The following is a 15,856-nucleotide window of genomic DNA, read 5'->3' as shown; positions in this document are numbered from 1 at the left end:
TGCTTCTGCCAGCATCATCCAGTCTTTTAAAAATAATATAACACTGGAAGGATATCTCTTTGTTGGCATATGTATTAATTTTCATCCAGTACTTTACACATCTGAAAATATAAATTGTACTCAAAGGGTATTGTCCACAAACTAACATTGTGTCATTCATAGTATTTGGTATGTTAAGGTATCTTTTACAAAATCTGTGTTAAACTGCTTCTATTTCTGGTAAATATTGATACTCTCATATTTCTGAAATCTAACATAATATTGGTTTCACCATAGCATCAAATATTTTTAAATATATCCTGTACATATAATTTTACAAATATTTGTTGATACCTTAAAATTCTAGATACTGCTTTCAACACTGGTGATGCCAACATGTTCTTTGCCTTAGTCCAGCTCAACCTCAATGTGAAAAGCAGCCCAATAAACGTTATTTATATAATGCCACTGTTTCAACAGGTTTACCCTTATAATACCAATGCTCATGATCTTTCAGACAGCCACCATTTCAAAAGACAATTATTTTTGTTTTTGCTAGATTAATTTCCATTCCTGTTTCAACACAGAATTCATCTGTGACATTAATTTGTTGTTGTAATAACCCTACAGTTTCAGCACCATCTGCATACAATAAGGCAAAGATCTCTGGTATATTCTCTGTGATGAAAATATCCCTATTACACTCAAGTCTGTAACTACTGAACTAAATCATCAAATATGAAAGCAGTAAAATCCTGCTTTAGTAAACTTCATTATAATACAAATTTGAATGTAAAACAACTGTAGTTTGGCTCTTAAATCTCTGTAACCACTTATCAAATTTCTTTTGACTGATTTTCTAAGATAATGTGAAGTTTTAATGTCAAAGTAAAATAGAGTTTGATTTCTTAATCTGTGAAATTTGTACTCTTGAAGAAAAAATTGTTTGTCTTTAATTAAAAAAATCAGATGTTAAAAGTTTCTATTTATGAATGTTCACTGCATATATGCCAGGAGTCCATCACTGCACTTTGTTTTTAACTTGTTTTCTATATATAAATGTCAGCTCTTTAAAATCATGATAATTGTTTATATAATTTGTATTGAATCATCAACAATAATGCTACTATTTTTGGGTGGTAGTGGGTTGTTTGTCTTATTGTGTACATTGTTGTTCATTACACACCAATGCAACAAACAATGTCTAGGAACTGGTGCAGAGACCATTCCATGATGGCCCCCTCTGGACAACCTGTTTGCCAGAATATTCCTCTTGCATGGAATAAGGTAAGCTTGGAGAGCAAACTCCTCTAAGGCAGCACCCTCATGGACTACAATGCAAAGATAAGCAGCACGTGTACCTCTTTTACAGCTTAAGTATGCTACTGATGTGTTGTCTGAAGTGATCACAACACAGTAATGCCTTATGAGGTTGACACATCCTTGTAAGACTTGGAACACTGCCCACATTTATTTATATGAAGGGTCGCTTGTTCTTGAGAACAAAAAGGTGATCATCACCAGAGTTTAGTACTCAAGCTCCAAGTATATTATTGGCAGGAAACCCAATGGTATCAGCTGATATAACCACTAGTGATGCACTAGGTTGCAATGAGGTGAGGTTAAGGGTGCCAAACTGGAGAATGAACTTAACAAGCTGAGGCAGAAACTAGTGTCCAAACTGTACAAGGGTAAACAGACCACTTCTGCTACCTGGCAATCTTGTGGCTACAGGAAACTGTATGTGTAAGCTCTCAAAACCATTGCAGAATGTAGGAGCAGCAGAAGATCTAGATGACAGGAGCATACATGCCAACCTCCGTGAGGTATAAGCATAATTATTGCTATTATAAGCAACAAAATAGTGTAATTTGGGTGTAAAACATGTAATGTGTGTATCATATGCCAAAATTATAGCATGCATGAAAATTGCACATGTATTTTTGCTACTATTACTAAACTGGTTCTGCAGCTGGTCAAAATTCTTGTCACAAAGGGCATGATCCATATGGATTAGAATCAGAATGCAAACCCAAAATACACTATAAAAATTATTTATATTCAGCACTCACTTTACCTAGTCTACGTGTGTAACTTTTGCTGAATGATCATGAACTGGAATTCTGCAAAAATCATGATCATGTGCTCAGAGTGCTGTATTACATTGCTCTCATATTCCTCTTTATGAAGTTTGAAAAAAATCTCTCTCTTCTAACATTTTCCATCATATAATATCCACAACTCACATTGTAAAGCATTTCTCATAACTTCTGCTGACATTTCATTTAAAAGTACAGACTGGTCCGCTAACTAACACGCTTATCAATGTAATGAACCTGTGAGGTCACATTTGAAAAGACCTGCCTATTTTCTTAAAAATGGGTCGTATATACACCTCTCCCTCGATGACTCACGCACAGTGGGGTCCACGAACATAGACCACACTAAAAGCAAGGCACGAGTTACCAAGAGACCTCCAAAATTGAAAACAATCGCTTTGACATTGAGGAAACCATGGGGGAGGGAGCGGCATTAAGGAACTGGGCTGTTTAATGACTGAATCTTCATTTTACAATCATGTCAATAATAATTTTTAATAACGTACTTTTTCTAATGCAGTTATTCATTATTCAGTTTAAATAACATTTATTTTCAAAATGTCCAACATATGAAAGATTGTTCCAACTGGTTTCAACAACCATCATGTGTATGCGAAAAATCTGTGTATTACATCACAGCTTTTTGTTTTCTTGATCAGTCTGGTTCTCATAGTGGTGTTTAATATTATCCTTCCAAATCGAGAGTCCACATTGCCAGGAACTAGACTAACTGTTGATACATCACCAAACAAGATTTTTTTTTTTTTTAAACGTGACATTTATTTTGTGAGATAATCGTCTATGTCGAAACTCAATTTTTGTATTGTTCAATTAGTACAATATTGATTTCATGATTTCATTGGAAGTAATAATGAAATTTCTTATCATCCTTGAGGATATCTCTAAGTGCCAGTTCAAGAATTCTCTGAAACTCACTTGCCCACAATGGTCCGTATCTGTGAAATCAAGCTCTTTATTTTATGAAGTATTCATTTTGCTTGGCTGCCTTGTTATCTTTGATCACAGTTATGAAAGTCAGTTAATTTAAGGTAGTTTATGTTACATAAACAATAACATTTATAACAGTGTTTGATTGATCAAATGAAGTGAGTTCACCTGACAAATGACCGGGGCCGTTAGATTTTAAGTTTGTAGGATTTTCGTGCCTTTTAACTTTTCTTTTATTCCACCTCCTTTATTTGATTCAAAAGACATAATTAACATGATAATATGAAGGAGGTCAGCTTTTAATTCAGTGCAACAATACAACAAATACTTCTGTAAGTCAGTTATCAAAACACAGTCGGCACTTAATGAGATTCTCAGAGAAATGCTCTCGGACATAGCTGTTACGGTAGATTGACACATTTTGTGTTTAATTACAAAAGGACGCATTGCATTTATGATGATTACACTTAAAAGGAACTAAAAGATAGAACTAGAACATAAATTTTAATTGATAAAAAAATTAATTTGTATTTATTAAAGTACTGCCTCCACTCAGCATAAGTGACATTTTCATTGATCAAAATTTCCTTACATATCGTTAATTGCGGTGTACTAGGAATGATGCTTGGAAAGAAAATGTAACAAATTGAATGACCTATTTTTAAATTTGATATTGATTAAAATGTCCAGGTCTTATCTACCATTTTCGATGATAAAACAAGCAATACATCAAAGTTTTTGTTACCAATTTTGATTGCAATCTTCTTCAAGTTCAACAAAAAGGGATACATTTTCGGGGTATTTTTGGGTTTAAAAAATGGGATCCACACCTGACCCCACGTTTTAAGTGGGTTTGCGAGTTATCAGGGCATGAGTTATCAAGGGAATGGTGTAGTTGCTATAAATAGCAAATAAGGAAAGTATTCTTGCACTATTCTTATGCAGGAGTCATCTTTTTCAGAATATTCTCAAACTTATATGAGCAGAATTAAAGAGATGATAATATAGATAACAGAAACATCTCTGTTTGCTTTATTTTTATTTTACGTTTTAATGACTACCAAGAACAGCATAATCCATATACAGGCGAGTATAAAATATAATTAGGTGAAAAAACATAATGATTACACCAAAAGCATAATGGTTAGTATGTATGAAGGAATCCCCTGAAAGGTTCTCCAGCAGGAGATAATCTTCATGTTCTCATGCCAGACAGTTGTAACATGTGACTGGCAGAAGAAGCTGGTTAATTTTGTTCACTGCCTTGTTTAATGTCCAAATTTCTCCTGACCTGACAGGTGGGAAGAAACACAGGACCCCAATGGAGCAGGAGGAAACTTATTTGAGTCCACTATAATGGAAAAGATATTTTAGTTCTTAGTCTGCTGATGAGGTGAGACAGGACCGTCCTTCATGGTATCCCTTTATAGAGAGGGGGACATGAAAATTCCTTCCATTGCAAAACCGCTAATGGGTGGGAATGATGGGACTAACCCTACTAACTATCCTACTAGGCAAATGGGATTGCTGATCTCTTCTAGACTACTAAGTGAATATGCTGAGCCCACCTACTTTATTTTGGACTAGGTCAGAGACAGCAGAGCAGGTCAATGGCCTGCCATGTCCAACCAAACTTGAAAACAAGGACAGGATATCCATGATGAAATGATGGGACATCCATGACATGGACTGGAAGGAAGATATGTATCAAAGAAAGGGGTTTCCCACATTGCTTCAGGATTAAAAAGGAACATAGGGGAAGTGGAATGATGTTCAGATCCCCCTCACTAGTCAAGCAAGTATAACCCAACTTACTTTCTCCACAGAGATTAAATGGTAGCATAGTAACAAAGGGAGTGTATTGACCTGTCTGAAATGGACAGTCAAAAGGCCAGTCAAGTGATAAAGATTTGATGAACAAGCCCAAATCAGATCTATCAAATGGAGGTTGTCGCTCTTCCCTCTCAGGATTCACTGATCTTTGACCAAGGGAACACTAGTCTTGACAGGACTCTGCTGATTTCAAACCAGGAGATTGGACTTGCTGTCAGACATTTTTCCTTGCTTGGGAGGGGTCAATAATCAATCCTTCACTGGCATATCATAAAATACTTATCCTAGCACTGTTACAATTTACTGAAGCACCACTTTCAAAATGCAAGAAACCTTTAAAAGTAACAAAAGGCATAAAAAACACCCCAAAAAAGCAAGAATTGAGAAGATAAAAAATCAACACAAAAATGTATGTAATAGTAGAAGTTTAAAGACAACAACAATGTGCAACATAGCACGTGTACTATACATATAGTGGGATTATTTGTTTTAAAATTTTGGACCTTCAATACCAATTGAAGAAGGGAATAGTTAAGCTTGAACTGGGAGCTACAAGTCCCAGAAAAGTAAAACAATGCAATAGTAGTAGGTATGGTATTAATACTATTAAACTGTCTGGAATTTGTCAACATTGTAAGGCTTGCATTCTGTAATCTTTTTCCCAAAACAATGCACTCACCTTCTTTAGGTTTGGAATGTAATAAGTGAAGCATTAATTCAATCCTCCGTGTTGACCTCTCTGTAGTTTCTTCTTTGTCTCTGACCAAGGCTAAAGCTGGTTGGACACAAGAGAGAATCAGACTGCGAACATTGAGTTTGCTGTCAACTCTCTGAGGGAAACTGTCCAAATGAGCCTTCTCACTCTGCATTACCATCTGTTTTGCTTGGGTCTGAATAGCTCTGTAATATTGAAGAAATGTAAAGACGGGTATCCAAATTATCATTCCTAAAATCTAAATTGAAATAGTTGACATTTCAAATATTATTCACCATGTTTCACATACTTATGCTTAACGTGGTAATAGAGGTTGCCTAAAACATTTAAAATAAAATAAACCTCGAATAGATTTTGTGACAAAAAATACAAACAACAAACAAACACAGTCTCAAATGCATGATGAAAATGATATTCAAGATGCATCATCATCATCATCATCAGTAATCCTAGTAATAAGGTGAAGTTTTAACAATTCAGTATCTACTCTGTGGGAAAAAAGCTCAATCATTAATAAAAACTGTAAATAAAGATGATAAAGTAAAATCACAAGACAACAGCAAATAGCCCCACCTTTGAGCTTCCAAAGCATTCCTATCAGCTTCGGAGTCATCTGATTCCATGGAAGCAGCAGACCATCTAGCTCTGTTTTCCCTGTTAACTGCATCTTCCATCAGTGTGCCTACTGACTTGCCCAGCATTTCAGAGATCAAGGGCATCTCTTCATCTTGTGTCCTCAGGTCATCAATGTGGACAGAGTGCCATAGCCCACACTAAAATGAGATGAAAGCATAAAGGATATTCAATGTTTAATCTAAAAACTAAAAGAAATTTTCATGGCTGTGTTTTCTGACTGCAGCCCACTTTTCATAAATGAAGTGACCATGAATGATGCTCCAGGTTTCCACTGCAAGGATCCCTGTGCAGTTTCCAGTTTGCCATAGGGGGAAACTGGAGAGGGCAATCTGGTCCACTGCAGTGTTCAAGGTCCCCAAAAAAGAAAGAAATAGATGAGCTGACAATGTGGCCTTGACTTTCAGTGCCTCTAACAGGGTCAAAATAATGTCTACTCTGTCAGATGGAACATGGACTAACCCTCTGGTGTCTGTGGAAATTCATCACAATGTACACAAAATCTTGAGATGGAACCAGCTCATATTTAGCTAGCTTGAGAAAAAGGCTAAGTCTGCTCACCAAAGACTAACCAAGAGCCGTATCTTGTTTGAGGGACTCTAATCTGCCATTGTGGATCAACTAGTCATTGAACTACTGGAGGATTGGGATCCCCAGTGACCATAGGTGGATTGCAACTACTCCCATGACTCAGGCAAGTGCTTTTGGAGTAGAAAATTGGAGACTTGTCTTTGCACACCCTCTCTACTGCACCCTTCTGAGGTAGGGAGTACACCTCTTCCTTGAACTGCACCATATTCAACTGGTGAAACCACATGGGGATCATTACTAGGAAAGGAGATTTCTGGAAATGAAGCCAATAACTTCAGCATACAATTGAGAAGAATCAACCATCACCTGTTTTGCCTGACTAAGCACCTGTTAACACCTCCTTTACAGTCATATTCAATAATATTAAACATCATTCAATAATATTAAACTATATTGTATTGAATGTCAATGTATTTTAGAAACAGTTTTCAGCTGATGTATAAGTTCGATATTCTATTTTTGTCCATCATGGACAATTTTGGAATAGTTTTAGAAACTAAACTTTATATATATAGCTTTATAGCCCCTAAAATAATAAAAATGCATATTGCAAATTTGAAACTGAGTGAATAGCTCATGGTTGTTGTTGTTGTAGGGTTTAACGCCATTTTTCAGCACACGATAGGCTATGCATGGAGGCCAGTATTAATGGTGGAGGAAGAACCCAAGAAATCCCCGAAAAGAACCACTGACCCTCGAGAAGCTACTGGCAAGCTTTCTCACATACCCACATTGGCTGAATCCGAGACTCGAACCCACACAGACAGAGGTGAGATGGCAGTGGTCTTTAACGGAGAGCGCTTTAGACTACTCGGCCACTCGGGGCCCCCAAAGCTCATGGTAAAGCAATATCTATGAGAAGTAAACGGAAAAGATGACTGCTTTTCATGTCTTTTCTATAGTGTTTTGACACCCTATAACCATGGACATGGACACGTGAACACAAAACTGATGTCAGAAATAAATGTTAACCATCTCATATGTACAGTACACATAATATAAGGACATTTGGAGAGGCCGGCAGAAAATGGTTCTTATTCAATGCAGTCCTTTCCTAATGATTTCCTCATAGCAAGTGATTTAATTTTTTCTAACATCAGTATTTCTTCCCAACAATTCTATGATTTCAATCCCAGTAATTCTGCCTCATACGCATTCTGTACTTGAACCACTCAACTTACTGAGTATTTTCCTGCAATTTCCTAATTGCAAGTTATGGTGTCTCTGCCTTAAAGATTGCCTTGACAACTGTCACTTCGTCATACTGGCAATTCTACCTCACAGTTAAATATGGCAACACTACTATACACATATCATTCTGTGTGTATTATACATACTTTTGCTTAATATAAAACAGAGTTGTTGTCTGATATATAACACAATTAATAGACTAATTGTTTTTAAAAAAAATTTGTGCTGTACTATATCTTTGTATAGTTCACCTGTCCATCAGTCCATCTAGGTATACATAGGCACTGATATAGGTTCTGACTAAATTAGTGGTTTTAGTTCATAGGTGACTTGTCCTTCATTCTATATAGTTTATATTGTGTAAACATTCACTAAATATTCCACCATAATCCTGAAAGCTGTTTCCTGAATGCAACATTAATGCAAGCACCAAGAATACAGTGAAACATCCTATTGCAAATTTTGGTGGTTACATAAAGTTGGCACTTATCTGAAATCTAATAAAACATCATCTTTCATTCCTGGTAGCTTGAATGATAAAGTAAAAAGTGGTTACTGATACTCACCTGGAATCCAGTAAAGCATCCCCCTGCAATCCTAGGCAGCTGTATGATGAAGACCACATGACAGGGAGCTTTGTGTTCTTCCTTTGTTTTTTGGTGTTCATCCATGATACAGTATCTGGCACAGGCCACCAAATTGGCATTGGTGTCACCTGAATCACACTGGACCAAAAAGAGTAATTCCTCCCCAGGTTTTGACTCCATGAAAGACCTGAATAATTAAGAAAATGTCAATTGTGTTGCCAGTACCAAACCATGAAAATTCTAACTTCAAGTTGTAATCTGACTTAAAGAAAAGAGAATTACCATCACAAGAAGTTCATATTTATACTTGCTAAAGGGGTTCTGTTTTTGAAAGCATATTCTGTCTCTCCTGTGACAATGTCATGTTGTGACATTAGTATTTGATAGAGAAAAGGAAAATAAGCAAGTTTGTTAGGAGTGTGATATTAAAAATGCCCTCTAATTTTCAAGGTGGCCAACATTTTTTGCCAAGAAGAATAAGTCATTATATGAAAAAATATTTTTAGCTTTGTCAGAACAGATTTGACTTAAATATGGTGCTGGTGATTTTAAGCAGATTTCCAAAGTCACCAGTTGATATTTTTTACAGTGGAGTGTGTGTAATATATCTTGTGAATAATTTGTGATGAAAAATGTCTTTGAAGTTAAAATGAGAAGGAACATAGAGCACAGCTGCCATCAGGATTAGTACAGTCAACACTAGGTAGCCTTCTTCCAAAGACTGATTTGGCAACAGTTTATCACTGCGAGACCCATCAGTAAGGTCTCATCTAAAAAAGCGAAATATTAAGTTTTAAAATAATTTGTATTCTATATTTATTTTACAAAGTTCCAGTCAAAACAAGTGCAAATTTTGAGAACCACTGAGTAAAACAAGAATACTAACATTGGCATGTGATATCCCACTGGTATACATGTACAATCATTTTCCAGACATGAAACAATGTTTAATTTTGTGGCATTTGGTTTGATTTGGTGCTTTATGACACATCAACACAAGTAGGTTATTTAATGCTAAAGTGGCACTCTACATTTTTGTATTTTGCATATGGTTAGGATCTTTAAAAAAAAGAATTTTGCCGGGTTTCCTCACTGGTTATACTGGCTATTTAAAAAGACCTTGTATATCATAGGCATAGTTCAATAAGTCTTTAATTCCATTTATTTTGGTGTATGATTGATAGGTGTAATATGGGTTATAGAGTATACAGCTTGGCCTTACTCCAGATGTGCACCTTTCAAAAAAAGTGCAAGCTCCACTTGGTCATTTTCACTTCCTGAACTTCAGAGGTAAAGTATATAAAAAAGAGCCAATAACTTTTTTACATTTTATATATTTGGTAATTCATTCATTGCACTTTCAGAAGCTGGTATTGTCTAGTCTGGCAATTCATTTTCCTAATTTTAATAGCTGCTATGGATAGTGTACTTTAGACTAATTCAGACTGATTTTTTGAGCACAAGGGAGCATTCATTTTAGTTAGCAGTGTGCATAGATCATGTACAATTTCCAAAAGTACAATATCAAAAGAAATGTCAGCCACATTACATTAAAGTAACATAGAGGTATGCCAACATTCTCTCCACTGTGCATGTTTTAAATGCAAACAACTTCACCTTACATACAACACTCTTTCAAAAGTACTTAATAACTGTTGAGCACCCCCTAAGGCAATTGGAGTAATGTGCCTTGCCCAAGGACACATCACAGCAGCTGAGCCATCTTGATCTGATGGTAGAATTTTAAAAACATTTTTTAAATTTTTTAATAACACAGGTAGTTTTTCTGACCCTCAAGCTACAAACTCTGAAATCTACATGTTTTTTTATTCAGACAAAGGGAAACATGAACCATGTGTCCTTGAAATTGTTCATAAGAAGTCCAGTTATTGTGCAGAAATGAAATGCAAGAGTAAAATCTGTTTCAACTAGTGCAGACCATGTAGTTCAAGCTACTGACTCCCCTATTGGTAGGGCTCATTCTTGGTCAAAAGAAATTTACACTATATATACCAGATTTTGTTGAAGATGTTGAAGGATAACTTTGAAAACTGGAATGAATAAAATGCAAGAAAGGCCAGATCTATTTTATGAACAGCAACCTTGACCTTGAAGATACAGCCCCTCAACAGGGTCTTTCTTTTGGCAGAGGATAACATATGTACAGAATTTTGTACAAATGCATTGTGCAGTGTTCAAGTTATTGCCTGAAAGTGGCCAAATCTATTTTTTAATAGAAGCAACCTTGACCTACTAATGCTCCCCCAGTTAAAAAGATTCTTTCTTTGATTAAAGGGAACAAATATTTAAAAAAATGCAGATTTCAGTGATCTAGAATTTAAATTATCCTTCTGAACTGAAGTGTATAGACAAAATCTATTTTGAGTAACAGAGACCCTTGACCTTGGAGCTACTGACCATACAATCAATGGGGTTCTTTCCTGGACTGTAGGAAACTTAATTAATACATTTCCTTGAATTCTATTCTCTAGAATGCAAGTTATTATGTGGAAATGGAATGAATTGGCAAAATCTATTTCTTCCAACACTGATCTTGACCTTTGAGCTACTTACTTGCAAATAAATATGGTTCCAGTTTAGATAAATGGAAACATGTACACCAAGCTGCACTAAAATCTGCTCACTTGAATTTATGCTATCATCCACATATATAGGCAAAATATATTTTTTAGCAAGTGGCCTTGAACTTGGATCTACTGACCTCAAAATCAATAAGGGTTCTCCTTGAGCTAAGGGGAAAAAATGCAACAAGCTGCATAAAAATCTGTTTATTAGAACATAAGTTATTACCATACCTGGAAAACTAAACAGACTCCTGCCTGACTGTCCACCTGTCTGGACATATGATGATGAACTATAATGTTACTCAAGAAAAAACATTAATTTAAAGATTAATTAAAAATACCTTTTAATAACCTTTTGTCAAATTGGGGCGTTTATGTGTGCAGTAGCAAATAAAGATGGGCTACAGCATGTATATTTAGAATTAGTGTTTATCCTTAGTGATAACAGCTTAACCAGTGAATCAGAAAACATTATCTAGAACCTAGACTGTGTGATGATCTATTGACCAAACTACATATATTTAAGGCCCTCGTGATTATAGGCTCGTAGAAAAATTTCTTTAACCAAATTATAATCCACACAGTTCCCCATAAAGTCTATTTACTATCAAATGCCATTATTACCAGTAATCCAAATTATTACTGCAAATTTAGGAGTTTATATTATTGTGTATGAAACCATATGATATGTTTACCACATCACAGAGAGCAACTGGGACAAGAAAACAAAGTTACATGGTTTGCTCATTAGGAAGAATTCATGTGTAAAATGATCACTGTTGAGAAAGATCTTGACTTGGAAAGTTTGAAAGGTAAAGTAATGACAAAGAGATGTCAAAGAATTGGGATTCTATGAATTGATGCTGACTGCTGCCCCCTAAATAATCCCAGGCTGTTGCTTGGAAGCTATAAACACTTGATATCTACTGGTGTTAATTTATCCCTAACACTATAGATACATCCTATACATTGGCCCTCACTATAAAGCACCTTGGTATAATGTGTGTGATCAGGATCCCATCATAGAAATTGAATTGTACTTTTATGCACCCTTTTACACCTCTCCCTTGATAACTCGCACACAACGAAGTCCACAAACATAGACTGCACTATAAGCGAGGTGCGAGTTACCAAGGAACCTCCAAAAACTGAAAAAAAATTGCTTTGACATCAAGAAAACTGTAAGGGGGGAGGGGAATGGCATTAGGGAACTGGGCTGTTTAATGACTAAATCTTCACTTTACAATCACGTCGATAATAATTTGTAATAATGCACTTTTTCTAATGAAGTTATTAGTTATTCTGTTTAAATAACATATTTTTTCAAATATCCAACATATGAAAGATCATTCCAACTGGTCTGAGCAACCATCACGTGTACACAAAAAAATCTGTATATTACATCACTGCTTTTTATTTTCTTGATAAGTCTGGTTCCCGTATTTGGTGTTTAATAGTATCTTGCCAATCAGTAGTCCATAATTTGGTAATTAGACTTACTGTTGATACACCACCAAATAAGATTCCTTTTTTTCGAAAACACACGACAATTATTTCGTGACACGTCTACATCAAAACTCAATTTTTTATTGTTCAGTTAGTACAATGTTAATGTCTTGATTTCAGTGGAAGTTATTCTTATCATCCCTAAGGATACCTCTAAATGCCAGTTCAAGAATTCTCTGTAACTCGCTTGCTCACAAATGGTCCGTATCTGTGAAATCAAGCTCTATATTTTATAAAGAATTTATTTCGCTTGGCTGCCTTGTTATCTCTGATCACAGTTATGAAAGAGTCGGTTAATTTAAGGCAGTTTCTGTTACATACACAATAATGTCTAATATAGTGTTCATTTGATCAAATGAAGTGAGTTCACCCGACATATGACTGAGGCTGCTAGATTTTTAAGTTAGTCTGACTTTTGTGCCTTTTAACTTTTCTTTTATTCCACCTCCTTTTTTTATTCAAAAAACATAATTAACCTGATAATACATAACATGTTATTGTTGCTTTTTTATTCAGTGCAACAATACAACAAATACTTCCACAAGTCAGTTATCAAAACACAGTCATCACTTAATTAGGTTCTCAGAGAAATGCTCTCGGACATAGCTGTTATGGTAGATTGCCACATTTTACGTTTAATTACAAGAGGACACATTGCATTTATGATGATTACACTTAAAAGGAAATAAAAGATGGAGCTAGAACACAAATTTCAATTGATAAAAAATTTATTTAATTTGTATTTATTTATTAAAGTACTGCCTCCACTCAGCGTAAGTGACATTTTCATTGATCAAAATTTCCTTACATATCGTTAATTGCGGTGTACTAGGAATGTCGTTTGGAAAGAAAATGTAAAAAATTGTATGAGCTATTTTTAAATCTGATATTTCATAGTGTTGATTAAAATTTCCAGGTCCTATCTACTGTTTTCAACAATAAAACGAGCGATACATCAAAGTTTCTGTTACCAATTTTGATCGCGATTTTCTTCAAGTTCAACAAATAGGGATAAATTTTTGTGGTATTTTCGGGTTTAAAAAATGGGATCCATGTCTGACACCTGATAAGCAGGTTTGCGAGTTATCAGGGCGCGAGTTATCGAGGGAGTGGTGTATAAGGTAATTTCATAATATTATAATACACTTTTATGACTCCTGAACTGTTTTATCATGAGGGAATTTAGTTAACTGACCAATACCTATATTTTATATTTCTGTGGAAACCTTGTTCAGTGGGCCATTAAACATCAAATACCACAACTTTTGTTGGTCCAGATTTGGTCTAGATTAATAGGATACTTCTTGTTAAAGTTTATCCAATACTGCTGACCACATATGTTATGAAAACAGCTGTTTCAAAGTTGTCTTAATTTTGTATATTCATTTATAGCTGAGTGCATGTCATTATCATTTATCCAATATTGAAATGCCCAGTGCACTGTGCCCAAGATGAGCAGGGTTTTTAATAACTCCATGTAATTTATGTTTACTTACTGCCTTCTGATGGCAGATTTTTATCATTTAGAACAATCTGATAGATATTCAAGTTGGGAGACATTTTTATGTAAAACTTGGGTAAATTCTGTATTATTAGCAGTTATTTCAAACAAGTTATTTAAGGTTACTCTGTTTTGAGCAAAAGCAGCCATATTTACCAGCTGACTGGTATAGTTTGTACAAACTTAAAAGCCTTCACACCAGAATGCTTTCTGTTAAATGTGGTCAAATTTTATTGAATAGTTTTTGAAAATAAGTCACCTCAAGGACTTTCTTTTTTTTTAGTAACTCTGCATATCTGATGGACTTTATCCCAGGGTGCTCTAATTGCCAAACTTGACTGAAACTAGTCTGTCAATTTTTGTTGTTAAGTTAGAAATAGCAACTGATGACTGATGAGAGGGTTTTCTCATTTTATTAACAGTGGCTATATTTGACAGTGGACTGGCATCATTTGAATCAACTAGAAAAGTCTTTATTCCTGCTTTTTATCAATACCTCAGCTTCGTCTTTCTCGTCTTGGATCAATAAATGTAACTAAAAGTACCAATTTGTCCTACACAAAGTATTTTAAATGTATTATGTACTTTTAGCTACACATAATGATGCTGACCTGAAAATTTTTTGAGTTACAGATAGAATAAAATTTGTGATGTTGTGTGGAATTAAACTATAATAACTTCCGGTTTCATAAACATTAAAAGAATCAATTAATGCTTTTTCCACATTTTTGGGAGCAAAAGAGATACAGAGAGAAATGCATATTTATTCCTTTGCATTTTTCTTCTCGCACTCATTAGCAAAATAACAAAAATAAAATATGGGCTGATATACATGTGTGTGTGTGTGTGTGAGAGAGAGAGAGAGAGAGAGAGAGAGATTACAGGTCTTTGTGTTTTTTTTCTTCACCTTATTGCCCATGTTTAGCTGAAGCTTTTGTCAAAGAGAGAAAAATTAAATATTAAATGTAAACTATGAAAATACAAACCATACTCCTTCAGCATATGAATATTCACAATTATAGATATATCCGTATAGACTCCATTTACTAGGTTAAATGCCAAGAATGACCATTCCGCATGATCTCTAATTTTCTTTGTAGGTATAACGACCTCTCCATTCCTAACAAATAAGATTATTTTTCTGAAGTGCACGTACTCTTCCTGTACTTAGGTGGCAATTGTTTTTGATCTTTGCTCATACTATATACTACTTTAAATTGCTGTTAGTCCTATCTGCAAGTTTAAAAGGTGTCAATGGTTGAGAAAATTACATGAGTAACCTCCTGGCATTTCCTTTCATTATATGGTGCCATATTCATAATACCCATGGTTAAACTCATTTCCCTATTGGTAGCCTCACTAATCTGATCTGGTCTGCCAAATCTTGACCGGAAACAGATGTTAACTTTGGAAAACCTGACTACAACTGTAGCCTCACTAATCTGATCTGGTCTGCCAAATCTTGACCGGAAACAGATGTTAACTTTGGAAAACCTGACTAGAACTGTAGCATATTTAATTAGCATGTACATACCACTAAAAAGCCATGTCATTCTTGAAAAAATGGAAGTGATAACTAAAACTTAAAGGAATAGCTTACCTAGTGGTATTAATTGATAATGGAATATGGTACTGTACTTTGGTATATGAGTATGATCACATTCATCAAGTAAGTGAACAATAAAGAT

At 35.0% G+C, this 15,856-nt stretch overlaps 1 protein-coding gene across 1 annotated transcript in view; it reads right to left on the bottom strand.

The window, feature by feature from the left end:
- Positions 1–15,856, bottom strand: part of LOC149786029 (E3 ubiquitin-protein ligase rnf213-alpha-like) — a 598,535-nt gene that overhangs the window by 176,104 nt on the left and 406,575 nt on the right. Inside the window, exons 58-60 of the mRNA XM_089976317.1 lie at positions 8,556–8,763; positions 6,148–6,347; positions 5,539–5,759 (exon numbers count right to left, since the gene is read on the bottom strand). Coding sequence (XP_089832443.1) covers positions 5,539–5,759; positions 6,148–6,347; positions 8,556–8,763 — 629 coding nt within the window. The remainder of the gene's footprint in view (positions 1–5,538; positions 5,760–6,147; positions 6,348–8,555; positions 8,764–15,856) is intronic.

The sequence above is a fragment of the Sinohyriopsis cumingii genome, chromosome 12, assembly GCF_028554795.1.
Source record: "Sinohyriopsis cumingii isolate HCF-2022 chromosome 12, ASM2855479v2, whole genome shotgun sequence".
NCBI lineage: Eukaryota > Metazoa > Mollusca > Bivalvia > Unionida > Unionidae > Sinohyriopsis > Sinohyriopsis cumingii.
Note: the sequence above shows the minus strand (reverse complement) of the source record. Positions and strands in the feature narration are given on the sequence as shown.